We start from the raw sequence: 24,952 nt of genomic DNA on the forward strand, positions 1-24,952 counted from the left end.
AGAATCTTTATTCTTTTTCCCAATATAACACAAATTTCCCCCTCGTCAACCTCCCCCTTTTTTTTATTATCATTTATCTGTGTTCTCAGTGCAACAGTCTGCATTTTCGACGGAATAGAGATGGTTCATGTATGTCTGTCCCCAGTTTCTCTGTGACTGGGCAGTCAATTTCAAAAGTCATGTAGAGAAGGATATCAAAACATTTTTTTACGGGAGTACTGGCGGCTGGACAATTTCCGTATCTTATTTTTTGGTCTCCTTTTTTTAATGTTGATGGTTAAACTCACAAGAGCTCCATTATGTCTTTTTGTCTTCTTTTCACTCCATAGTTCTTTATGCCAATCCCCCTTATTTCATTGGTCCTTTGATCTGTCGTTGTTGCTGATGGTATGAGCAAATCGTAAACTGGCTGTTAGCCAAGCAGAATGAGAAGACCAAGTGCACTCTGCATTGCCAAGCTTAAAGGAAAAATTCGTAAATGAGGCGAGTAGAGCAAGAATCCAGGCAAAAAGGCAACAACAGTAGCAGATTTTTAAGGATTAAGACCTAGATGATCAAGTGAATCTCCACAATCACCGTTGAATTCCGGGCTCGTGATTTGAAAGGCGCACATCAAAGACGCTATATATAATTTGTCATCTGAAAGCAGTCAGTCACCAGACATCCGTAGATGCCGGCAGCCAGTACATAGAAGGAGTTGGTTTTCACTAGCATTGCAGTGACTTTTCAGGAAACGCATGACTTTGAGGGAGAGACGTAATTCTCAGGAAGAGTGCTTTCAAGGAGAATAATTCAACTTCATTATTATACGACTTCCTATACTGAAAAAATTAAGCAAATACATGTTCATATACGCTGTGACTGAAACCAAGGCTGTGTAAATGTCAAGAAATGAAACCAGCGCCCCCTGCTCCTAGCAGATGTAATATTACGCTCTAGGCCAAAGAAGAAAAAACAAAGAAACAAAGAGAATAAAAACAATGCAAGACTTCGTGAGAAAACCCTACATTGTGTGATTAGGCATCTTTCATACCAACAATGACTGTTTCAAAGGGTTGGCTTGATTCGGGCCTAAGTAGTCGTATCCATCAACTGATCGTATACGCCGGGCGTGTACGTGTAAATGTTGGTCGGCTGCCATTGATCAAATGGCAGGCTGGTGTGCGGATCGTGTTCGCCGTCAAACTGGAAGAGCAGCTCATTCTCGAACCCATCCAATAGCGGCGGCTGATGCGACGAGAGGCCTGGGATGACCTGGCCTAGCATAAGAGTATTCGCCATGTACCCCTGCGATTGCTGCTGGGGTGGCAAGGTGGCAAAGCTTGGAATCAGCATGGTGACCGCATCGGACTGCTGCTGCTGCTGCTGCCGCTGCTGCCGGCGACCGAGGTGGGCGGGGACAGGAGACGGTGCTGCAACGCCGGCGAGCGGCCAGCGCGGAGCCATGTCCGTAGTATTCGATAGCTGGTGATTGGCTTGCACGGTGTTGCTGTCGGCTGGATTGGTCACGCCTCGTAAAATGGGGACTTGATTGTGATGATGCGGACCGCTGAATTGAAGCGGAGCAGGATGCGTGTCTGGCCGTGATTGCAGTGATTGGCTCGTTTGGTACTGGCTGAGGTAGGAGCGGTTGTGCGGCGGTTGGAATTGCTGTATCGGTGACGACTGTGGTTGGTTCATCTGGTTTGCGTAGTGAAGGTTGGTTTGGGGCTGTCCGTGGGTGCTTGGACCTAGAGGGCTTTGAATAGGATCATGGCGAGGCGCACCCATCAGGTTAGACGTTGCAGAGCCCGGCTGCGTGCCAGGCACAGGCAGTGCTCTATCTGGCATGGCTGCAACTGCAGCCACTGATTCGGCGGATTTCGAGATGGGTGGCGGCAGAGGATGGATGGCTCGCGGAATGGGGTCCTTGCCATCATCCATGCTGCCCTCAGTTGTAAGTAGCGTCAACTTCGGATCGCGGGAGAACTTTTCCAGAGATTCTGCCCAGCGAGATGCCAATGGCCAGACTTCCTTGCTTTCGTTGAGAATACTAATCGTTCTTTTGAGCATATCGGGGCCCCTTTGAGCTATAGAGACGTCAGGGCAGATGTCTGGGTATTTGCACAAGTAGGTCGAAAAAAGGCCGCAGCTGTAGACGCAGAAAGAGGCTATTTGGGCGCCAACACTTTCATCCGGTGTTCGATCTGTGAATTGGGCCTCGATTTGTTCATAGAGCAACCGAACATTTCGAAACAAGTCTAGAGACAGGTTTGAGAAGAACGGCTGCTGTCGCGTTTGTTTGCTCCCTATCAATTCCACAAGATAGGGCCGACGAAGTACAATGTTGCACAGCCTCGTCATCATGGTGACGCAGAGGTAAGCCAGGTCCTCGCCCACGGTTTTGTATTGTCGTAGTAGCTCGTGACTGAATAAATGGTTGGGTGGTAGCGACTCTTCCCAGTCTTTCAAGGTTGTCGCCATTTTCGCAAACTCACTTTTGGGATCCCACGGAGTCGAACTACGAGTTTCATGCACAGTGCTTCGACCGACAGTTCTCCAAAGGTTATGTATTTGCATGAGAGTGGCGAAGAGGGACCGATTTCTGTCAGAGATGAGGGCGGGATTCTCCTTGGCGGGCTGCGTCCCGGCCAATGCGGCGCGCGAGGCTGGCTGAACACCATTTGCAAAGTCATCCTCGTCACAAGGAAGTAAAGTGGTGATGTCGGCAGCAGATAAGGCTACTGGCGAAACTGGACCAGAGTGCAGATTGTCCTGGCTGTGGAGCATCCAGATCGTGCGACGGGCTGACTCGGCCACCATGATTGCTTCTCGGGTCGGATTGTTAAGTTTATATGTCTCTTCTCGATGCAGCATCATGAGTGTAGCCATGCGAATCGCAACGCCCATGTTCATCTGTGTCGCATCAGCATCAGGCGTCAACCAAAGGCATTAGAGTTTCTAACATAGCTATTGTTCCTCAACCCGCTCCCATGCTGGGCAATGCTGAGCAGATAAAAGGCCTGGCACAGTTCCAGCGAAGGCTCGGCATATACCTGTGCGAGGGCTATCCTAGAGGCACGCTCCATGAAGAATTCGGCAGCCTTGACGCCGCTGCCGTATCTGACGGATAACGCTGGTGTCATTCGGGCGGAGACGCTCAGGATGCTCAGCAAGAGGAACAAGTTACACGAGTGAGGGCTCATGCGCAGCTTTTCAGGGTATTGCCTCTTGGGGAGAAAGCCAAGCTGAAAGTAATAACGTGTGAAGCGATTGACACCATCGACGAGCTCATCTAGGGGAGGCAGGCCGTCCCACGAGTCGGCGGGCGGCTCTTCTGGACGCGTTGCTTTTACAGCGGCCCCCTTGGGCCTTTCGGCTCTCGTACGAGGGTGCCGATAGTCCCGGTCAAGGTCAGGTTGGCCGCGAGATGGGAACTCGCTGTGGCAGGTGGGGTTATATCAGCATGTGCTATTTTTCTTGGCCATGGTATACGTCAATGCGTCTTACCACTCGGTTGCAGTTTCTGGGCCGCTTTCTCGGCATGATTTACAAGGGGGTTTCCCCTTATCATGAATGCATTTCCTCCTCAGGCGACGGCAACTGTGCACGGATAGAGCGATTAGCAGGCGACACAAGGTCGCAACGGTCTCGGCAGTGGACTTTAGTAGCTAGACTTACGCGCGACAAGCGATAGCGGCTCTTCGTTTGATGGCCGTCTTTGAGGGCGCAGCGGACACAGCGGGCAGCTGAGTAGACGTCGATGGACTGGCAGAAACATGGGCAGTCGGTGATGTGGACGCAACGGATGAGGCAGCGGTCGAACCCAACGCGGAGCCAGCATATGAAGAGGTATTGGCGCCGGGATCCATCACGATGGGCGACTGGGACGCCTTGACGACGTTTCAAGGCCCGCAGATGGTTCCCTTAACCCTCCGAATCCAAGCGTGTTAATGATGATGGATATTGCCGGAGGATTCACCAGCAAGGCTAACTGTGGTTCCTTGGTGTTGTTTGTTGGTGGTTGGGAGGGGCGCGGAGATTTGCCTGCCGGAGCCTGGCGACGGTAATACCGAACAGAGCTGCCTGGCAAATAGACAAGGGCCGACTTTAGCTGCCTTGCTGCCCCTCTAATTACGAAAGGGCTTGTCAGGTTAGGCAGGGTCCTTGGGGGCTGTTCTGGCGGCAGGCAACGGTCGGCTCAGCTGGATCGCACAGATGGTGTGGCGGCTTAGAGGAAGATCTACCCGATGGCGCCGTTTGAGACCAACAAGGGAAAAAAGGAAATGTGCGACAAGACGTTTTTTTTTTCACAGTCAGCGAACGGTTTCAATTTTGAAAATAACCTCTCGATAAGAATTGCAACCCTGCCCCATCGTCCGGCGACCGGGAACCACTGCCAGGGCTCTCGCAAGGTGAGAATGTCACGTGAGCTGCACGTTTGTGACGAACGGACGAGCGAGAACCGGCTGCTGCTGTTTTGCTGATTCACCATTTCCGATCTCCGCCAACCTACCGTGCTGATCACCACCACTCGCATCCACTGCCCAGGTAGCCCTGGGAGCACCACTTGTTTCACATATCAAGCTTCCTTGCAAATCTGTCTATCAAATTGCCTGTGTCGATCAATATCGCCAGCGCGAGTCAGCTCTTTGCACAGATGTAACGTCTGACACAACGGCCACGGACTGGACCAACTTGTCGGCCGCTCGCGATACCCTGCACCAGAGCAACACGCGAAACTCAATCGCACGAGAGCTTTGACTGACGCGACAAGAACGTGATCAGACTACTATCACTTCCAAAATGCCGTTAATAACCACTGAATCAGATCTTTGCAACCACCTGCCCCCGCCAGCATTGAAGACAAAAGGACCACCGACACAGCGGCATATGCCGCTGTGCTCGCGAGTATCTCTGTCCTCGCGTTCATCAAAAGGCCAGTGCTAACTGCAAAGAGAATTATAAAAGCGACAATGGCGCATGGTTGCGCATTTTCCACGTTTCAAGAGCCCATTGACCCCGGCTAAGAGGATGGCTGCAATGACCGTGTTGTCAGTCGCCGCGACCCATGTGACGTGACGTGGCTTTCATCATCATTCGCGTCTTCTTCGTTGGTAGAGGCTTCAACAAGGAAAGATGCGATAGGTTGCAGTGTACCTTGAACATCCAATAGACTTTCACCACCTCTCGGATTTCTTCCTCTGCTCTCGTCCGATCATGCTCAAAACGGTCCGTATGTTTGGCATTTTCTTCAACAGCTTCCAGACAAGTATGGAACGGATCGTCTCATTGTTTGGCCTTATTAATGCCGCCTGATCCTCTTCCTTTTGTAGCTTCGACTCCATATAGGCGAGCCAGGCCTCTCGATGCAGCAAGCACTAATCCGGTCGAATTTGCGAAAGAAAAAGGTTTTATAGTCCTGCATCGCGCATCTTGCGAGCCAGATGCCGAAAGTCTGCCCTTTCCTGTGCCATTGCCGGCGTTCGTTTACCCCGACTGTGGCTCCTGTGCTCCTAGTAGGTGAATAATTATTCGTTACAGCGTTACAACCGATTGCGGCCTTGTTTCAATAGCTTACTCATGCGACGATGTGATCTGAAGGACATCTTCTCCGAAATGCGGATCATATTCGCGGGCAACTCCTATATTAACCAATGGATGCCACAAGGCTATCAAAGCCCATCTGCCCACCAGGCGCTCTGCTGCCTACTCAACCTCCTAGACAACGCCTTTGTACAAGGCGCATTTCAGCTCGTTGCTGCCCAACCACACACTTCTACCACGCCTGACCGCTCATCAGCCGCAGCGGTCAAATGCAATATTCCGCCACATTTCAAGCCTCTTTGTTGATACAATCGTACAAGCCACTCACTCTCATGCCGTTTTCAGACCTCATTTCACGCATAACATATATGCCTTGGACCCCTTTTTTGACATTCTCAGCAATGTGATCACGATGCCAAGTACGGCCGGCTCAATCGAGCAGAATAGCACTCGCCCATAATTGGCAGTCGGCTGCGGTTAGAGTTACTGCTGACAGACGGAACTACGATGCCATCAGCTTGAACTCTGCTCACACGGCATACTAGGAAATGTCGAGTCCACCTGCCCTTGACCCGACACCCATGGCCCAAGTGGACGACCCGAGCAATAGGGACATCTCACATAGCAACGCCATTGTGGTAGAGACGGGCACTTACTCGGCAGTGGACGAGATGGAACTGTGTATGGTTCGGGGCTCGCCCCGTACAGGAATGCATCTATTCAGCCAAACGCTTTAGGATGATTCGCGGTTGCGCTGACCAACTCCCCTTCTTATCGTTTCTCATCGGCTTGGTTCAGGAGATAAAACACCCTAGCATCACACCGCAGAACGCGGTTTCGGCATCATATCCCTCAAGATTCGCGGATTGCTTGATAGTGTTATAGTCGGGGCACTCCCAGACTGGGGCTCCATAGTCAACGTAGTCTCTGAATCTTTGCGAGCGACACAACCTTGACATCGATACCGCCGACACGATAGCAATCACTATTCTTAGTGGCACTGCCGCCGAAAGCATCGGCTGAGTTGTCATTTATCTCAAGTTCAAGGCTAAAAATGGTACATTTTCCTGGAAACTTCATTTGGTCCACGAAAACAAAAATAGCGTGATTCTAGTAAAGATTTCTTGACCAGACCAAGACTCTCACACAGAATTCTTGACGCAATAAATATACTGTCCGTCCATAAGTTTAGAGAGGCAGGCATCCTTTTGCATAGATGAGGCTCCAAGGTAACGCATTCGCTCTCCTGGTTCAGCCGGCGGCGCAAGTGGGCGCACAACGACACACACAGTACTCCGTTGTGCGTAACACTATCTGACGTATCTGAGGCGACGCAAAAACGGCGTAGTGAGGAAGGGTCGAGTAGCTGTTCAAAGGGAACTTACCGACAATGACCTCTGAGAACCGAAAATCACGCAGAGAAACCAGAAATAGCTGTGGATAGCGTCGTGGCCGGATCCCCCAAGACCCGTCGAACAAAGAAACGAGGCGCAAAAAGGGGCAAATCCAGACCGCTGCCGACTCCCGCTCCTTCAGCCGACCCGAGCCTCGGAAAAGCAACCATCTCAATACTTCCACTAGCCAGTCTTTTATTGGCAGCTTGAAAGAAGAACTTGGCACTCGACAAGATGAGTTCATGGACGGCGAGGCTAGCTATATCCAGGAGAACAGTGTTATTTGTATATAATCAGTCTCGTCATTGCCATGTGTCATAGAAGTAAAGATAGTACGTCTATATCAGGTTTTTATTGCCTTGCTTTTGCCGCGAATACTCGCATGTTCTCTTGATAAAATCTATGCCGATGTCATGACACTCTTCAGTCTGTGGAAACTTGATCAGTAATTGCTCAAAAAATTTCGGTGTCACGATCACATACCTTCTGATGCCCTCAGTCACCATGTCTGGATCTTGTGTATACACCAGCCTGAACCAGCCCGGCTTGTTTGCGTGCTCCTCCGTAGGGTGCACAAACACGCCGGCCGCCAGTGCCTTTTTCGCCAGCGCAAACTCGGCATTATCCTCGCCGTCTAGCTCCGCCGGCAAATGTGCACTCAAGTCAATCCACAGAAACAAGCCCGCGTTGGAACCTCCGAGGTACAGAATGCCTGCGTTGCGCAGCTCCGCGGTGACGTGCGCGTGCGCCTCCTTGATGCGGCCGCGCATCGCGTCAATGTAGGCGCGGCACCAGACACGGTCCTCGAGCATCAGACAGGCCATGCGAAGAATGGGCCCGGCCGGCTTGTGGAAGCGCATGAGGCTGTCGAGGGCGTGCAGGACGGGCTGGCTGCGGGAGACGAGGGCGCCGAGCTTCATACCGCCCGAGGCAAAGTCCTTGGCAAAGCCGTACTCGACGTGGAGAAGGTCGGCGTCGAGGAGACCACGCGGGTCGATGGAGAGCAGCGAGGTAAAGGGCACGGCGGCTGGGTCGTCGGAGGGGAAGACGGAGCAGGCGTAGACTTCATCACTGATGAGATGAATCTGGTGGCGCTGGCAGAGCTTCATGAGCTCCACGAGCGTGTCGCGGTGATAGCATTGACCTGTAGGAGTTAGACTCAGTCTTCTTTTGTAAGAATGGAGCTGGAATGACCTTACCGAGAGGGTTGTTAGGGTTGACGATGAGGATGGCCCGCACCTTGATGCCAGATGCCGCGGCGTCGGCGAGCGCCTCTTCGTACTTTTCAATTGCGCTCACCTGCAGGCACGTTTCGGCATCAGTGTCGGCGTACAGGACCCGGATCTGCTCGCGGTTGCCAAAGTCGAGCTCGAAGCGTCCGTAAATGGGGCGGTTGAGCAAGATGGCGTCGCCCGGGTCCGCCACGGCCCATGCTAGCATGTCGTGCAGCGCGCTGCACGAGCTGGTCGCGCGAACGTGCGCTGGCTCAATGGGGAGGCATGGCTGCAGGTACTCTGTGAGGTGCACGGCCAGTGCCTTGGGGAAGCGTTCCGAGTTGCCGTAGTTGAAGTCGTCGACCTCGAACGTGACCTGGGCCTCGGTGAGCGAGTGGCGTTTGCACACCGACTTCTTGTTTGCGACTTACATTGCGGTTGACGAAATCGCACACCTCTGGAACAACAAGTTTCTATGTTTGATGATAAGTACATGTTTCAATTTTTTGGCAAATTTTTCTTTCAGCAAGGGTTCTCACGCACATTTTCGGCCAATGCAAAAGAAATCACACCGTCTGGGTTCGTGTCCTTGTCGTAGGTCTGTCTCGTGGCAAACTTCCAAGAAGCGCTCAGAAACTCGGCGGTAACCTGCGCCCGCGCAGAGGTTCGGGCAGCCATTTTTGATATCGAGATGAAGTAGAGCGTGACAAGATGGTGAATAGTTTGAGTTGTTCATTGCAAAAGGCTGACCGTGATTTCTCTTGTAGGTCAAAGGGCCCAACAGAAGTGGGGGAGATGGGCAGCAAGGCTGCCAATGGAGCGCAATGACTGGACGACTCAGGCAGTCTTTGAGGGTATTTGAGGGATATATTGTACTGAAAATATGCAATAAAGAATGAAATTTTACTGTCACATCTGCAGACATTCTGCACGCTGCTGACGTTGTCATGTAGCTTGACGGCCGGTGAGGCGATACCGAGACCATGCACCGTGATGTCCCGGCCTGACCCACCTCGACTATCTAATGAAATCCTTCCTCAATTAAGGCTAAAAGCCAGTGGGTGTTGTAATATGCATAGCATTATGCAGTCATTCCCGGCACCTGCGGGGTATATGCGGCTAGCTGGTGGCGGGATCTTCCATTGGCGGCAAGGCTCTGATATAGCTGGGGTCAGAGGCGAGGTTATTTCTCAGCTTGAAGAGCGATCGCCGACTGGAAGTTGTTGAGTAAAGAGACCATTGATGCCAATGGGTAGTCGTATATCAGCAGAAGTACACTCGGTCTTATCGAATAACGTATCGTCACGGGTCTCAACTGCTTGCTGTTGGCCGGTTGCATGACCTAAAAAGGGATCTGCCAGCTGGCAAACACTCGATCACCCACCGGCAGAAAATTACAAACGGCGCGTTTAAAACGCGTGATCAAATCTCATTTCATTATACGTGTTCGACATGGTACGCGTTGGCGAATCGACGATGTCTTCATCATCTTCAAACGCCGCCGCTTCACTTCTGCCCAAACCATGCGATACCTCTAGGCGCCGACACATGCATCGCCAGCCTGTCTCTTTACCTTTTATCTTTTACTAACAAAATGTTTTACAGTAATCAAAGTGCGTATGGACTTATACAACCTTTGCACACATCCTCTGTGCGAGCTGACACTCCTCAGTTTTAACCAGCACGCAATATGGCGTTTCCACGGTTTGGTATGCACATATCCAAAACGAGCAACCGCTCCAACACGACTAACACGACGCAAGGCTCATCGCCACCGTGGGAAAGTCGAACCAAAAGCGCGTCACGAAGAGGGCTATCCAAGATGTTAATGTACCTCGCGCCTGTGGCAAGATCCTCGACCCCGGCGCGCCGCTGGCCCTGCGTCTTCAGGGAAACCTCTTGTACGGCGTCTCGAGAGTCTTTGCCGACCAGTGCGGCTACCTGCTCTCCGATACGGAAAAGACACAGAATGATATGATGACTTTTTTCCGCGCCATCAAGTCAAGCCACCTCGATCTTCCAGATCCCAAGACCAAGTAAGCTTCGTGAACAACTAGCCACCACATTCCCTGTTTCGGTGCCAACCTTTTGCCTCGTTCTTTATAGACGTGTGAACATTACATTGCAGGACGATCCCAATTTTGACCCTATGAGCCAGCTTCCGCCGCTGGATCTCGCCGTCATTGACACGGAATGGCTGGCCATCCCCAGCCAAGGCTCTGCGACCAAGCTCTCGCAAATGTCTCCCCTTCAGGCTTACACGAGCCGACGCGGCTCCATGAACCGCCACACCTCGCTCATCAATCTCGAGCTTTCCCCGTCTTCCCACTCACCCGGGAGTTACCGGATGCCTGCTCATCTCGGCCAGAGCAGCTCCCCCTACGCCAAACTGGGCCCCTTTGACGATATGCCCGAGTTCCTCCAATCCCAAGTAGACGAGTTTGACGCAATTGTCGGCATCGGTCTCAACTTTGACGGCGACGGTAACCTAGTCGAGGAAGAGCCGGAGCTGCCCCCCTTCTTTGGCGACATGCCCTCCAACGTCTCCATGCCCGCCTCTGGCGCGCAGCCTCAGCCTCTGGAGGACATTTTCCTCATGGGCGAGGAGCAGGCACTTCCTGACGCGGAAGCCTTTCCCGCACCAGTCGCTACTCCCGCCAACAGGAGCAACAATAGGGTGGTCGTCTCTGAAGAAAACGAAACCGTCACAACGTCAGAAGTGGTGCAGGCAGCGGCACCTGCCAAACGCCGGCGCGTGGCCCGCCGCGTCCCCATGGTCGACGAGGAGACGGCTTTGCCGCGCAGCCAGCAAAAGCACTGGTTAAGCCACTACGTCGACATCATGGCCGACGCGGCCAGACCCCGCGGCGGCACCGGCGCCCCCGCGCAGGCCCGCAGGAACGCGCTCGCCTTTGTCCTGCACAACGGCCTCGCCAACGTCGGTCTCGTAGCCCGCGTGACCGGCGTCACTCATCCCCTCGCTTCCGCCTTTAGCGGCTGGAACGTGCTCTCGCAGCTGCACCCGGACGCGTTCGGCCAGCCCGAGCCCGAAACGCCGCGCCGGTCGTCTCGCCGCCGCAAGTCCGAGGAGGCGTTTGACGAGGACAACGAGGCCGAGAATCAGCGCAACGTGCGTCCCCGTCATGATAATCTCGACGATGCCGCCGCCGAGAGGGGCCGTGGCCAGTACACGGAGGGAATGCTGCCGCCGCCACCGCTGCCGCCCAGCCAACAAGACAACTCGTATGTTGAAATGGGCATGGACGCGCTCCCGCCCATGGACGACCACCACTCGTCGTCGCTCATGCCCTGGAGCCGGCCGGGCTCCGCCGCGCCGGGCTCGTCCGTCCGCGGCGCGCCGACGCAGCCCGGCAGCGCGCAGAAGCTAGGCCCCGCGCCAAGCCCGCTGCTGCACCGGAGCACCAACCTCATCACGGACCTCGACCGCCACAGCGATCCCATCGCCGCGCCACCAGGCACGCCGTCCCACGCGGTGCTCGACCTCGCTGCCCTCGACTCCTCCCCGTCAGCCATGGACATGGACGCGGTGCTGGATTTCGCCGACGCCGCGTACGCGGGTCTCGACGCGGCCAGCCAAGCCTTTCTCGACTACGCATCCAAGCGCGCCGTCGTGCACGGAGACGAAGAGGACGACGACGAGCCTGCGGGGAGCAATCGTCGTCGGCGCTGGGTTGACTTTGAGCGCATTGCGAGCCCGCTGAAACACGACGGCGCCGTGGCGGCACAGGCTTTCTTGCATGTGCTAGCGCTGGCCACGCGCGGCGTCATTACAGTCCGCCAGGACAACAACGAGCACGGCACTGAGCCGTTTGGTGCTATTCACGTGGGTATTAATCTCTCCTTGGGCGGAGAGGAGTAAAAAGGTTTATTGTCATGGATGGGTAGCTTTTTCACCTTTGTTGTGCTTTAATTCTCTTTGGCATTTTTTACTGGCATATACACAGGGGACGTTATTGGCGTCTACGCTCGATATTTTCGACTAATTCTTGCAACTGGGAAAAACAAAACGACGGTTCCGACTGGGGTTCAACGCGATTCATGACGTGGTAAAGTCACGCAACTGGCATTTTTCTGCTCCTGGGAAAGAATACAACATGGCTCGTGGACATCAAAGAATTCACTGGGGAGATGGGAAAGGCATCAAAGAACTCTTGATTACTTGACGAAGGATGCAAATATAGCTTACGCAAGAGCATTGGTGAAACGACATTCGATCCTCGAGATCTGAGGCCAATTGTATGTCAATATAATAAATCTTCATTAATGCACACGAATCTACTTGTATGCGTGGTATATTTTAGCCGTTAAATGGATCATCGTCGTCACTCACGCCTTCGCGGTCCTCAAACACGAGGTACTCGGCATCGATTTCGCCAGCCTTGCCTGTAAGCTTCTCCCAAGCCTGGCCCACAGGCTGCAGCATGGTATCACGAAACGCCAAGTCGAGGACTGGCGCACCAAATGTTACGACGTCATCTTCCGTGGTATCTAGCGAGGGCGTTCTCGCCCCTAGTTGCTCGTACTGCAGCTTATAAACGACTTCAAGGGTTGCCGAGCCCTCTGAAGCAGCATGCAGCAGAGATGACAGGGCCGCATCCAAGATAGCCTTGGACGACGCCGTGGAAATTGTGCTCAAATAGACGATACCTAGCGCAGATGAGGTTAGCAAACGTGGTACTTCCAAATCAATGCGAAACAACAAATGGATATTGGGAGTGTCAATCAGGTTGTCAGAAGATTAATCGTCATTGTAAATCAGACAATGTAGATAAGTATTCGTAATGTGTATTCATCCGGACACTGGGAAATTTGCAGATGCGAAAAAAAAAATTGGTTGACTTACATTGACCAGAAGGGCATTCCCCCGTGTCGCTCGAGTGCACCATGGCGTAGATAGGATACTCTGACGTATGCCCACTGTCGTCCGAGACTGAGCCGGTAGGGAATGCCACCACGATGGCGGACGGGGTCGGAGACCCTTCCATCACCGCCTCGAACAGTCTTGGCAGAGCAGCGCCAATCACGGCTGTGATTCGCGTCAGACAGACACCGTCTTCAGGGACAGTTTGTGAGCTGCGAAACAACGTCTTTGCCTTCACAGCCATGCCGTTGGATAGAGATATATCCAGCCGGGTCGTCTCATCCGCACGCTTTGCAACATTTGTGATGCCCGTGCCAAGCATGTACACAGCGCCGCCGACGGCAGCAGCACGGCATCCGACCTGGCACACCTCGGACAAGCCGCCCCATTTCGGGTAGACGGCTGCGAAGCCAATGCCAAAGACACCCATGGAGCTCAGGTGGCGGCTGATGGCGACTAGTCCATCCTCGACCGTAATGTTCCCATCGAGGCTGAGGGTCAGAGTGATGATGTAGGACTGCAGTGTGGTATCCAGCTTGAACTCGGAGCCCAGGAACTCGGCGAGTGGCTTATCAGCGTGTGGCCTCCAAACCTCGCCCTGAGGCTCCGACTCGAAGTCAAGGACAAACTTGAGAAACTTCATGAGCGACCGCTTGGCTCGAACCGGGATCGCCGTGCTTGAGAAGACGTCTTCTCTGGTGGACGGAATGCGGTTGAGCGTTGGCAGCGCCTCATCTGCCGAGGCAGGCTGGAAGATGAAAAACGAACCAACGGCCTGAAACTCAATCTGCCGGAAAGCCTTGGAGGAGACAAGCTTGTTGAGAAGCTCGGACCGGGCGTGGATCAGCTGCGGCGCGAGGGCCAAGCTGTAGCCACGCGGCGACGGCACACCCTCAGCCTTGGTCACCTCGGCGGCGCGAAAGATTCCGGTCGCGTCGGGCGATGCATGCTTCTGAGCCCAGGCATCGGCTTCCTGGAGGCTAAAAGCAGCTTCGTTTTCTCCGTAGTAGCCTTCGGGGTCGACGTGGAGGATATTCTTGCCTGATCGCGAGAGAGCCCTTTACGTTCCAACACGGGGTCAGTCAGAAAATGTCAGGGTTCTCCGTAGGCGGACACCTATGCGCCTATTCGATGGAATCCAAGCTTACAGGGCAAAGAGGGACTGCTGTAACCCCGTGCCGCTGATAACTACATCCCAATCAGTGTCTGAAAGGGATTCCATGCTTGCGCAGAGCCTGCTGTGATGGAATGAGGTGGAAGAAGAAGAAGAAGAGGAGGGGGAGAAAAAAAAAGAGATTTGAAGTCGTGCAATTGATCAAGTGGGGGCGCTGCCTTAGGCGGTCGGCAGGGTGGTCCATTGTCAGGCTGCCAGGCTGCCAGCACCAGCGCGCCCACAAAGTTCTTCGCCAGTGTGGGAACTTTGCTCAGGTTTTCTTCTTCTTCTTTATCCGCTCGCCTCAAGTTATCGTCCGCGGCGTCTTCGGCCTCTGGCCCGTGGCGCCGCGATTTTACTTGAATTGAGTGGTAGAGTAAGCTGTCGGCCGGTATCTACTGCCCTAGAATAACGTCTGAAAGGGTGGTTCGAATGGTTGATACATTTCACTGCAAAAATGACACTGTGTTTTGCTGGGGCAATACAACCCGCTACAGGATGGTAAATATACCCCAAGCAAAGCGACCCGACCTTCTGTTTACGGATGGTCCTCCAATTGAGGGTATCATGCTAGTTTTTTTATTGATGCTATGCTAAATTGACATGGCATCGGCGAAGCCCTTCCACCGCTTCTCAACAAGGCCAAGTAGCTGTTTCGACCGCAGATGCTCCGGCGTCAGCACAGTGCCGCCGTGTTTTGAAATGGACAGTATCCTTGTAGCTCCTCCAGTGCAATCAGCCAGCACCGTAAGCGTCTCGTCACAGAGTGACTCTTCCAATGTATCTGGGTCGACTAGCACCCAGTACTTGCCCTCGGTCGGGCGATCGGTTTCCTTGCCGGTGAAAACGACAGCTGTGCAGGCAATGGGGAAGCCATTGACGGACAGCGGCTTGGGAGACTTTCTCGAGCAGATGACTAGTTCTCTATCCGGATCGTACCGAGCCTGCGGCAGCTTGGTATCGCGAAGGGCCGCCAGCGTGGCAGCCCAGGCAGCGTCCAACTGGTTTCCATCCAGCGAGATGAAGAAGATGTCAATGTAGAGCACCCAGTAGGCAATAACCTGGCGCTCATCGCTGAACTCATCCGCGTCTTCTGCATCCGCATCACGCATCTCGTCATCGTCAGCCGTCGTAGTGTCCGCCGTTTGTGTGTGCCATATGCGAAAGTCGGCCGCGTTGAGAAGCTTGGAGCTGTGCAGTGCCGAGTAGACTCTTGTGCTGAGCGTCTGGGCGAGCGTCGAGGGCGGGCCGCCCGGAAGATTTTGGGGAAAGGAGCCAATCGCCAGCTCAATGTTGGGGACGAGCAGGTCGTAGTCGCGCAGCTCCGACTCGGTGTTGGAGGCGCGATAGTTGGGGATATTGGTCGTCAGGATGGTCTCGGCGCGGACGCCGCAGATGGCGGTTGTGTCGCCAATGCGCACAAGCGAGCTGCCGTGAGCGTGCGAAAGCGACGAGAGATTGACTTCAGGTGTGCGAGCCTCGTCCGGAGCGCGGCCATTGCTTCGTGCGGGCGGAATGTCTTGGCTGGAGGGCTCGAGGTTGGCGAGCAGGTATGGATGCGGCGAAAGCTTCGCAAAGGTGGCGCGCGTCAGGCCAGCCTCTGCCATGATTGTGATGTGAGTTGCGGTAAAGAGGTTTCAAGGATTTGAATTACAAAGTTTCCGAGGCCGGAGTAGGGTAAAAGTAGGCGGTTCAGATACCATTCGGAATTTGGCAAACTGATTTTTGGTAGAAAACTCAAGCGTCGCTACCTCACCTGGTGGGTGGGGCCCCAGCAGTGAACCAGCAATTACCAGCCATGCGCAGCGAATACCGAAGTTGTGTGCATATGCAGAAAAAGGCACGATAAAAATGAATTGATAAAGACTCTGGAATTTTTGGAGGCTAAGAGCATCAATTTCGAATATAGATTGAGTTTTTTTATGTTCATGACAAGGCTGCAATAATTCGATGGCGAGTACCTGCCAATCCAGAAATATCGTTATAAGAATTAAGTTATATAGATACGAGGCCCATCGATGCCCATTAACGAGAAGTCATGTACTGCGTATTTTTTATGCTTTTGCATTGTCTCGTCAATCGTAAATTCAAGCTCAGACGAACCCGCACAAAATGATTTTCCACCACGGCTTCCTCTCCTGTTTAAAATATTGATGCGACTTCAGATCGACATAGTCATCTTGAGCATCCGCATCAGCACAATTGCCTTGAGCAGAAACATCCTTGTACGCAGCGATGGCGGACAGGTAGAGTGCGAAATCGCCCTTTTGCTCGTCGAAGAAACTGTCACCAAGCAAAATCGTTAGCGAAAAATTCTCCATAAAGCCATGCTTATAGGAACCTGTTCATATTCATAAAGCCCCCTCTTTTCAATTTCCGATTTCGCGTCCACGTCAAGACATACCTCCTCATCATCAACCCCAAGCGTTTGATGTTAGCCAAGTCCAACGGCTTGGCATCAGGCTTATCTCGGCCTCGATACGTCGCTTTGAACGCCTTCCACGGCAGCTTGATGTCGCCCGGCTTTTCTGCCACAAACTCGGCCTCCCAGCTGATGGAACTCGTTTCTCTGCCGTCCCTGCGCGGCGGCAGAAGCTCGTCTTTGAGCGTCAGAACATAGCGTTTGCCATCGGCCTTGTGCGGCCCCGCGATGCTGATAAGGATGCCATCATAGCTGGATAGATCGAGTGCTAGCTCACCGCGGCTATGCTGTGAGGCGAAGCCTGCGCCACCGAGCGTGGACGTGTCGAGATGGCCGTGGAAGGACGCCTGAGTCTTGTCGGCGTCAGAGACGGTGAGATACGACTGGCTTGAGCCACCACGGACGCGGTCATCGGACGTTGTCCAGAGGGCAGAATCCCATTTCCTAATGGGGAAAAGCACCGCGCAAGGCAGTGAGTCAGCTCCTTAACGTTCTTATTGATATGTGTCTAAGCATAGCAGGGCTGTGATAGTTACTGAAAGATACCCGGATGGGTGCGGCAAAGTTTCGTTTTGCGCCTGTCATGGGGGCAAACGAAGGGGAATTGTACGAAGTATGGGCCTGCACCCCGGACGGAGTTGACTTACTTTTCGCCTCCATAGAGGTAGTGAGTATGGAGAGGCATGATTCTAGTCGTGATGAATGAATTGATGTGATAGCGTTCTTGTACAGCCGATGCAGGAGTCAAGATTTGAGTTGTTGGGGGTGTAAAATAGAGCTGAAGCTTAACAGTGGCTAGTATAGCGATAGTACAGCGGAGTACAGAGGCTACTTACCTAGGTAGGTTGTATAGGTGGCGACCAATATTAAGTTAGAGCAGCGAGCAGTTACATCTCTCTAGTACCCAGTAGGTAAATATATACCTATTCGACGGAGTTTTGTCAAGCAATTAAGCTCCTACGTTAATATGCCAGACAATATCGCAGACTTGTCTTTCCCCGTTAAGAAAAACGAATTTAGGGAGTGGAAAAAGAAGGCCCGGCAGCAGATTCACCATTTACCAGCGGTGGAGAGAACTTCGTCCGATATTAACTACTAGTCTTAATCGATAGCTGGCATTCCTTGAAGGTGCTCCTGTAGCGCCCAGCCACGAATGCCAACCATGCTGTCGGTCATAGCGACGTTTCTAGATGATATCGTTGCGGCAGACACAAACACGGTTGCTGTGCCTATCCAGTTTTTTATGCGCAAGTAATCTCTTCATAAGGCAAGCATGCATCTACCGTACTTCGATGAACTGGACTAATAAATCTTGCAGAAGGCTTTTTCGTTCCCTGCAGTCAACAAGCATTTCGGCGAAGTTATTTGCCTGCTCACGCCTTGAGGCCCTGCAAGACGTTGATGCACCAACGCCACCCTGAACGGCTTCTGCTGAGTTACGAAGTATAGGCGTCCACGTAAGGGCCCACGCACGATTAATTGATGTCGGTATTTCTGCTCTACTGGCAAATTGTCGACGCCACCCCAGCCATCTATTGGTCATCATTACTTTGTGCAGGATTTGAGAGGATAACAATACGTCCTAACTTGGCTACCTCTCTGCACGCCTCATGGCTCGCTGGTTGGCTGGCAACGGGTTTCGCTATATTCTTGGCCAACTTGGGCGAATCACAGCGCCGCTATAGCCGCCCGTTTGTCTAGCTCTCACCCGCAATTTTATCGATATTCTGTCTGGAGCTTACCTCGTTTTATTGTTTGCAACAAACACCTGTTTACATCAAAGAATGGCCTAATGCATCACATCACGCAGCCCTGCCGCTTACGATAAGCATTGATTCATTGCGCATCGATATCCGGATAGTATTTCTCCACTCGTGTAAATGCATTCAGGCTGTATGTGTCTCTTTGAGCATTGGCATCGCGAGCCTTGTTTGTTGAGTGCGACATGCTACTCGAGACATGCAGTACTAACAAAAATGTAGACTGCCAAAACTTCTTCCGTACTGTACACGCCTGCGGCACTGTAACGATACCTCCTTCGAATGCGGAGATTAGCGGAAACTTGCATCACATACGCTAATGTTGGCGCCCGGGAATCGATCAACAAGCGAAACCATCTTGTGCAGGACAGCAACGTCCAAGTCTCTCTCTCTCTCTCTCTCTCTCCAAGATTTCAAGCGATGCTGATGCTGCAAAGATGGGGCAGGCTTTACACCACTCCCGTCTATCTGTACCCCGTACTACTGCTGCACATGCAAGCCTCATCACACTTTGCCCCGCGGAACCTACCATTCACCGTGTCGCACCGCTACTCGGTGTGGTGATCATCTCTGCTGGGCCCCTGCAAAGTCCAGAGAACCATGCAAATCGTCCAGCCTAGTCCCTAGTCTTGTCCAATCTCGACGCGCAACCAGTCGCTGAGTGAGCTGTCTCGGCCAGTTGCATGTCCGACGCTTTCTCAACGGAGCCATTCATGTCGCTCCCCGACCCTCGTTCTCCCTCATCATGTGCAACCTTGCAAGCCGTCCGCACGCCCCAGTGAAATTTTCATTGGCATCCGATCTAGCTCTCGTCTCCTCTGCTATGTCCACTGAATCCGCTCTGCGAGCGGTCCATTCCGTGCTCAGTTCCCCAGTCTAGCCTTGGCTTTCATATATTCTCCGTCCTCATCATAGCTAGTCGTTTTCATTCTCACGATACTCGGAGCGTCACTGAAAGTTTGACTGTCGATACCTCGTTACATGACGATATTCGTCTCGCGGCGGTCTGTGGCTGTCTCGTGCAGGCTATATTTTGTCTTTGTTGCCCTCCGCATCCAGCTACCACGCCGCCGCAATACATGATCACCTCGATCGACCAGGCTCAACTAGAGCGCCGCACTGGCAGTAACAGAACCACTTTGCGCACATCTAAAGCGCAAAGTTTCACACGGCGCACGACTATTTACTAGAATAGACGGGCCTCACGGCAAACATCGTCGGAGCCTCCGCTGGTCGAAATGGTATCATCCAGATATAGCCAAGCCGCTGCGAATGCGGTTCACGATATCATGTCCCGTCTGTCAAAACGAATCAATATACCCCTTACCCCTACAAGCCCTCCAGGGCTCGTACAGGCCAATGTTGTGGATCCTTGGTCAAAATCTGGGAAATATGGTCTTGGATGGACCTATTTCGCCCTCGCCCTCGTCTCAGCCGTCGTTGTCGTGCGCGTTTGGCACTTTTGGCAAGACAAAATTCGGCAGGCCATCTATAAACAAGAGTTGGAAAACCATTATAAGACAACATACAATGTCGACTCGGACACGTATCTCTCGGCGCTTCGAACCGGCCAGAGCGCGCAATTTCTCCCAGAAGGCCCCCATATCGGCGACAACCAATTTCGACCCAAAGCGCACTTTTCGTCGGTAGGCATCGTCAATGACACGTTGGCTCTGTTTCGATGGGTTTTCTACAGGCCCATCCCCGATATTGTCATTTTTAAATATCGCTTTACATTTTCATCTCTCGCTGTCCTGGCATGTTCCTTCATATCCGTTGTTTTTGTAACGCTCTATTGTTTTCTCCAGCAACCTCTGTACTGGCAGAGCATCCGATTCGGATCTCCGCCGCTCGCCATCAGAGCTGGCATGATCTCCGTGGCCCTGACGCCGTGGATCATTGCTACCAGCATGAAAGCCAATCTACTGACTCTTGTCATTGGCATCGGTCCAGAGAGGCTCAACGTCATGCACAGGTGGCTCAGCTACCTCTGCCTGTTCCTGGCTCTCGTTCACATGATCCCATTCTACCTTCAGCCCGTTTGGAAAGATGATGGCATGAAAGTCTTCTCCAAGCTCTTCCCCGATGGCACTGGCATCATTTACGGCACTGGTATTGCTTGCATTGTTCCTCTCATCTGGCTTTGCGCGGCATCGCTGCCCTGGATCCGCAGAATTGCCTACGAGACATTTGTCCTGTTACACATTCCCGCCGGCGTCGTCTATACTGCTTTGCTCTTCTGGCATACGAAAAACTTTCTCATGTCCTGGAACTACCTGTATGCCAGCCTTGCCATCTGGTTCGTCTGCTACATCATGCGCTTCCTTCGCCTCAACTGGGTGCGGCCCTGGCAGCTATCTTTCATGGTTGGCGATGAAGCTGCTGTTACGCTCATGGCTGAGAACTGCATCAAAGTCACGATACCCACACGGATGCGTTGGCGACCTGGCCAGTACGTATATCTACGCATGCCTGCTATCTCTGTCTTTGAGAACCATCCCTTTACAATTGCGTCCCTCTGCAGCGAGGATTTTCCCTCCGCGTATGGCGAAGACTACAGAGACTGCGTTGTCGTCTTTTGCCCCTACGGCGGCTTCACGAAAAAGCTCCTTGACACGGCGATGCAAAACGGTCCTTTCCATACCTACCGCGCCTTCTTGGACGGACCCTACGGCGGCATGCGGCGCGATCTCGCCGCATTTGATACCTGCATTCTGATTGCCGGCGGCAGCGGTATCACGTCCCTCATGTCGCAGCTGCTCAACCTCATCAAGCGTATGCGCGACGGCAAGGCTATTACGCGCAAGGTCGTCGTGGTATGGGCCATGAAGAAGATGGACTCGATGCAGTGGTTCCGCGACGAGCTGAGTCTGTGCCGCGAATCGGCGCCGCCCGAGAGCGTGACGTGCAAGTTCTTTGTCACATCGGCGGTGCGCGACCGCCACAACCTGGCCGGCGCGCAGCAGCAGATAACGGCGCCCATCAACAGCGGCGGCGGCGGCGGCGGCGCGGCGGCGCAACACAAGCGCCAGCTATCCCATCTCCTACACAATAAGCTCGACGACTTTGTCGCCGGCGTCGCATCGAAGCGCAACTCGGCCCTAATCTTGGACGAGGCCAAGGGTGATCCCGAGCGCGAGAGGGAGCTGCGCGCCGAAAACGAGGACAAGATCACGGCGCTCCCGCCGCAGAAATACCTCCAGCCGCATGCGCCCCATCACCACACGTCGCCGCCCACGCAACAGCAGCAGCAGCAGCAGCAAGACGAGACGCAGCGGCCGCTCAACGCCAACGGCTTTCCCATTGATAAGAAGCCCGACAAGGACGAGTCCGGCACGGATACTGAATTCCACTTCCCCCCTATGCAACGCGAGAACCCACCACACTTCAAATACGCCCCCGGCACACTCCACACCGACGCCGAGCACCCCGCGGCGCCTACTCCCCCGGAACTCGCGCACCTACGCACCACCAACCTACCCTCCTCCACCGAGCCCCGTCCCCGGCCGACCTCGACATTCGGGCCCCCCTCGGGCTTTGACTTTGGCTTCCCCGCTACGCCGACCGAGTTCCAGAAGAATCTCATGCGGTCCGCATTTCCCGTGCCGCACGAAATCGACGGCGGCTGGTCCCTCGAGTACGGCCGTCCCGAGCTCGGCTACATGCTGCGGCAGTGGGCCACGGGCGGCACTGACGGCCGCGGCATCCTAGGACGGCGGACGGCCGTGTTTGTCTGCGGCCCGCCGGCCATGCGCGTCGGCGTGGCGAATACGGTGGCGCAGCTGCAGGCGGAGATTTGGGGCGATGACGAGCTCGAGGAGATTTTCCTGCATACGGAGAATTATGCGCTGTAGAGAGAGGGGCGGAAAGGCGTGTCATTTTTTTATTGTTTTTCATACGTATCATTCTCAACTGTATTTATTTTCCTTCAAGGACCTTTGGGAAAATTTCTCATTAATATACCACTTTGCATGACGTGATTTTCGCTCTCTCCGCAGACCATTCATTGTACTGTACATTGCCCACGAGACCTCATCACAAAACAAATATGTCGCAAAGATGCAATGTCGCTTAATTGGATAATGATAGCAGTATGCAAATAATAGTAGAAGTATGCAAACAAAAGAAAGAACCTTAATACAAGACATATACCGACCCCCTTTGGATGCCCACTCTTACCCACGGAAGAAAAGTCAGCCCTCTCTCACTCCATGCATATCCCGACTTTTTGCATCATTCATTTCTCAACGCCACTAGTTGTCGCCCTGAAGGGGTGCAGGAGCCGCAGGGCTAAGGGTATCGGTGACGGTTGGCTGCTTGGTGCGGAGGGTGAGCGGGAAGGGATACTCGTCGGGGTCCTCCTCGGCGCTATGTCCATCAGTTAGTATATAATCACATTAATTTCCTCTTCTCACGTCGAATACACGTACGGAAGCTTCCAGGAGACATAATCCTCGGTGTTTAACCCCTCGCGACCTTCTTGCAGGCTCGCAAAGTCGCCGGGTGTCATCATGCCGGTGCGGTCCCTGGGGGATCCGGGCACGGAAAATGGGCGCGAAATCTTCTGCTCAACGCCGGGAATATAGTCCTCGTCGGCGTCGTCCTCGGGACTAAACGAGTCCGGGTAGGCGCGGCGCAGGGCGAGCTGGCGGGCCTTGACGTACTCCATGCCCATGCGCTTCCAGTCGAGCAGGTCTGAGAGGCGCTCAGTGCGGTTGCGCTGGTTGATGCGCTGGCGGCGCGACTTGCCGCAGAAGTCAAACATGTGGCCGGTGAGCTCGTTGACGGAATCGTCGACGCCCTTGGTGCGGCGGTCGACAATGTAGATGCCATAGTCGCTCGAGTTCTCAATGAGCTCCTCCATGTAGCAGCCAAAGCCGGAGAGGTTGGTGGTAATGCTAGGGACACCCATGACTGTGCATTCGGCGGGGGTGTAGCCCCAGGGCTCGTAGTAGGACGCAAAGACGCCGAGGTGGCAGCCGCGAACAAAGTCGTCGTAGTCGAGGGGCAGAACGGGGTTGGCCGAGTTGAGGAACTCGGGGTGGAAGACGACCTTGACGCGATCGGTGGGGTGGTTGAAGAGCTCGACGCGGCGAATTTGGTTGAGGACGGGGTCTTCGTGATCGTTGACCATGTTGTGGGTGACAATCGGGGGAAGGCCGTGCCTCTTCATGGCGAACAGGCGGCGGCGGAGGAGGACGCGGTCCTGGCTGGAGATGAGCTCCTTTTCGTCGGGCATGGGGTCACCCTCGTGCCACTTGAGAGAGCGCTCGAATATGCGGCGGCCGATGCTCTGCTCGATAACGTGGGTGGTGTCGCGCAGAGATTTTAAAACGGCCTGTCCCTTGAGGGCTTCAACGGTGAGCGAGGTGGTCTTGGCGGGCATGATGATGAAGGCAACGACGGTGATTTTGCTGCCGGAAGACTTGAGACGGTGGTTGAGGCGGGCGAGCGACTCAATGAACATGTCGACGCCCTTGTTGCGAAACTCGTAGCGGCCGGCAGTGAAGATGTAGATGGTGTTGTCGGGCTCAAAGTCGTAGTGCCCGTAAAAGTGCCCGCGGACAAAGTCGTGAATCTTTTCCTTGTAGACTTGATGCAGGTTCTGGAACTCGTGGACGGCGGAGAACTTTGTGACATTGAGACCGTTGGGGAGGACACCGTCGGGCTTGCGCTTGAGCAGGTGCTCCGACTCAAAGGCGGTGATGTGGGAGACAGTGGTGAAGACGTCGCAGGAGTGGGTGGCGGCGCGTTCGATGCAGTAGCGGTGGTAGATGCCGCGCTTGCCGGCCTCGGCGTCGACGTCAAAATTTTGCAGGTTATTGTAAAAGTCTACAGAGCCGGCGCAGAGGTATCGACCGAGGAGGGTTGCGTGCGTGGTGAAGATTGTGGTGACATCAATGCGGCGCTTCTTGGTGAGGGGTAGGGCGACACCAGCCAGCCACTCGTGGAAGTGGGCAATGACGGCCTTTGATTTCTCATGGCAGACAAACTGGACATATTAGTTGAGGTGTGGACAAGGGCAATAGTGCAGTAGCATACCTCTCCAAGGAACCAGGCGACGAGATAGCCAAAGACGATGGCCTCGTTCGTCTCGTCGTCACCTGGGGGCGAGGGGATGCTGGCCACGTTCCAGAGGTCGCCCTTCCAGTCGTTTAAGTAGCCATAGGCGGTCTTGGTATCGAACAGCAAGACGCGAGGGGCACCCTCGATGAGCCAGCGGCCGTACATGTAGCCAATGCCGCGGTCCTTCATGGCCTGCAGAGTATCGGCCAGCTCGGGAGTGTTGGGCTCCATCTCTTCGACCTCGACAGCGGCCTGAGAAACTGTCAGTACGCATGCGCCAAGGGGCTGGGAGGCCAGTTCTTACGGATTGGTGGTTAAGGGGGCCGATTAGGGTGTAACGGTCGCCATATTCGGCGGTGGTGACGGGCGCCTTGGACTTGATGACGGAGTAGATGCCGCCAACTGGTTATATTAGCAGGGCGATTGGCGTGGGTGGCAGGAAGCGGCGATTACCTCTGTGAGCAACCTCGGTGGCGACCTCAAAGAGGAGGTGGTTCTTGACGTCACGGGTTGGTTTATCACCGTTGGAGGCCAT

At 53.9% G+C, this 24,952-nt stretch overlaps 8 protein-coding genes across 8 annotated transcripts; 2 read left to right on the top strand and 6 right to left on the bottom strand.

Moving 5' to 3' along the window:
- Window positions 1-1,071: 1,071 nt before the first annotated feature.
- BBA_04837 (general repressor of transcription) lies at window positions 1,072-3,851 on the bottom strand (the record flags this gene model as incomplete). The annotated part of the gene is made up of 3 exons (XM_008599934.1): window positions 1,072-2,895; window positions 2,946-3,420; window positions 3,661-3,851. The coding sequence occupies 3 exons, from the start codon at window positions 3,849-3,851 to the stop codon at window positions 1,072-1,074; spliced, it is 2,490 nt and encodes an 829-aa protein (XP_008598156.1).
- Window positions 3,852-7,320: 3,469 nt separating this feature from the next.
- BBA_04838 (1-aminocyclopropane-1-carboxylate synthase) lies at window positions 7,321-8,812 on the bottom strand (the record flags this gene model as incomplete). The annotated part of the gene is made up of 5 exons (XM_008599935.1): window positions 7,321-7,348; window positions 7,404-8,064; window positions 8,120-8,549; window positions 8,590-8,607; window positions 8,678-8,812. The coding sequence occupies 5 exons, from the start codon at window positions 8,810-8,812 to the stop codon at window positions 7,321-7,323; spliced, it is 1,272 nt and encodes a 423-aa protein (XP_008598157.1).
- A 916-nt stretch (window positions 8,813-9,728) lies between these two features.
- BBA_04839 (putative REC8 protein) lies at window positions 9,729-12,014 on the top strand (the record flags this gene model as incomplete). Its single annotated transcript, XM_008599936.1, has 4 exons — window positions 9,729-9,747; window positions 9,807-9,843; window positions 9,898-10,170; window positions 10,241-12,014. 4 exons carry the CDS (start codon window positions 9,729-9,731, stop codon window positions 12,012-12,014), a joined length of 2,103 nt encoding a protein of 700 aa, XP_008598158.1.
- Window positions 12,015-12,452: 438 nt separating this feature from the next.
- On the bottom strand, window positions 12,453-14,238 carry BBA_04840 (rab protein geranylgeranyltransferase component A; the record flags this gene model as incomplete). Its single annotated transcript, XM_008599937.1, has 3 exons — window positions 12,453-12,802; window positions 12,999-14,074; window positions 14,165-14,238. The coding sequence occupies 3 exons, from the start codon at window positions 14,236-14,238 to the stop codon at window positions 12,453-12,455; spliced, it is 1,500 nt and encodes a 499-aa protein (XP_008598159.1).
- Window positions 14,239-14,762: 524 nt separating this feature from the next.
- Window positions 14,763-15,776, bottom strand: BBA_04841 (exosome complex exonuclease RRP43; the record flags this gene model as incomplete). The annotated part of the gene is made up of 1 exon (XM_008599938.1): window positions 14,763-15,776. One exon carries the CDS (start codon window positions 15,774-15,776, stop codon window positions 14,763-14,765), a length of 1,014 nt encoding a protein of 337 aa, XP_008598160.1.
- A 486-nt stretch (window positions 15,777-16,262) lies between these two features.
- Window positions 16,263-17,276, bottom strand: BBA_04842 (CIA30 family protein; the record flags this gene model as incomplete). Its single annotated transcript, XM_008599939.1, has 3 exons — window positions 16,263-16,452; window positions 16,574-17,035; window positions 17,239-17,276. 3 exons carry the CDS (start codon window positions 17,274-17,276, stop codon window positions 16,263-16,265), a joined length of 690 nt encoding a protein of 229 aa, XP_008598161.1.
- A 2,313-nt stretch (window positions 17,277-19,589) lies between these two features.
- BBA_04843 (ferric reductase like transmembrane component) lies at window positions 19,590-22,205 on the top strand (the record flags this gene model as incomplete). Its single annotated transcript, XM_008599940.1, has 1 exon — window positions 19,590-22,205. The coding sequence occupies one exon, from the start codon at window positions 19,590-19,592 to the stop codon at window positions 22,203-22,205; it is 2,616 nt and encodes an 871-aa protein (XP_008598162.1).
- A 399-nt stretch (window positions 22,206-22,604) lies between these two features.
- On the bottom strand, window positions 22,605-24,952 carry BBA_04844 (glycosyltransferase family 3; the record flags this gene model as incomplete). Its single annotated transcript, XM_008599941.1, has 5 exons — window positions 22,605-22,719; window positions 22,782-24,343; window positions 24,394-24,669; window positions 24,722-24,819; window positions 24,871-24,952. 5 exons carry the CDS (start codon window positions 24,950-24,952, stop codon window positions 22,605-22,607), a joined length of 2,133 nt encoding a protein of 710 aa, XP_008598163.1.

Source organism: Beauveria bassiana (genome assembly GCF_000280675.1).
Source record: "Beauveria bassiana ARSEF 2860 unplaced genomic scaffold BBA_S00011, whole genome shotgun sequence".
In the NCBI taxonomy this organism is placed as follows: domain Eukaryota; kingdom Fungi; phylum Ascomycota; class Sordariomycetes; order Hypocreales; family Cordycipitaceae; genus Beauveria; species Beauveria bassiana.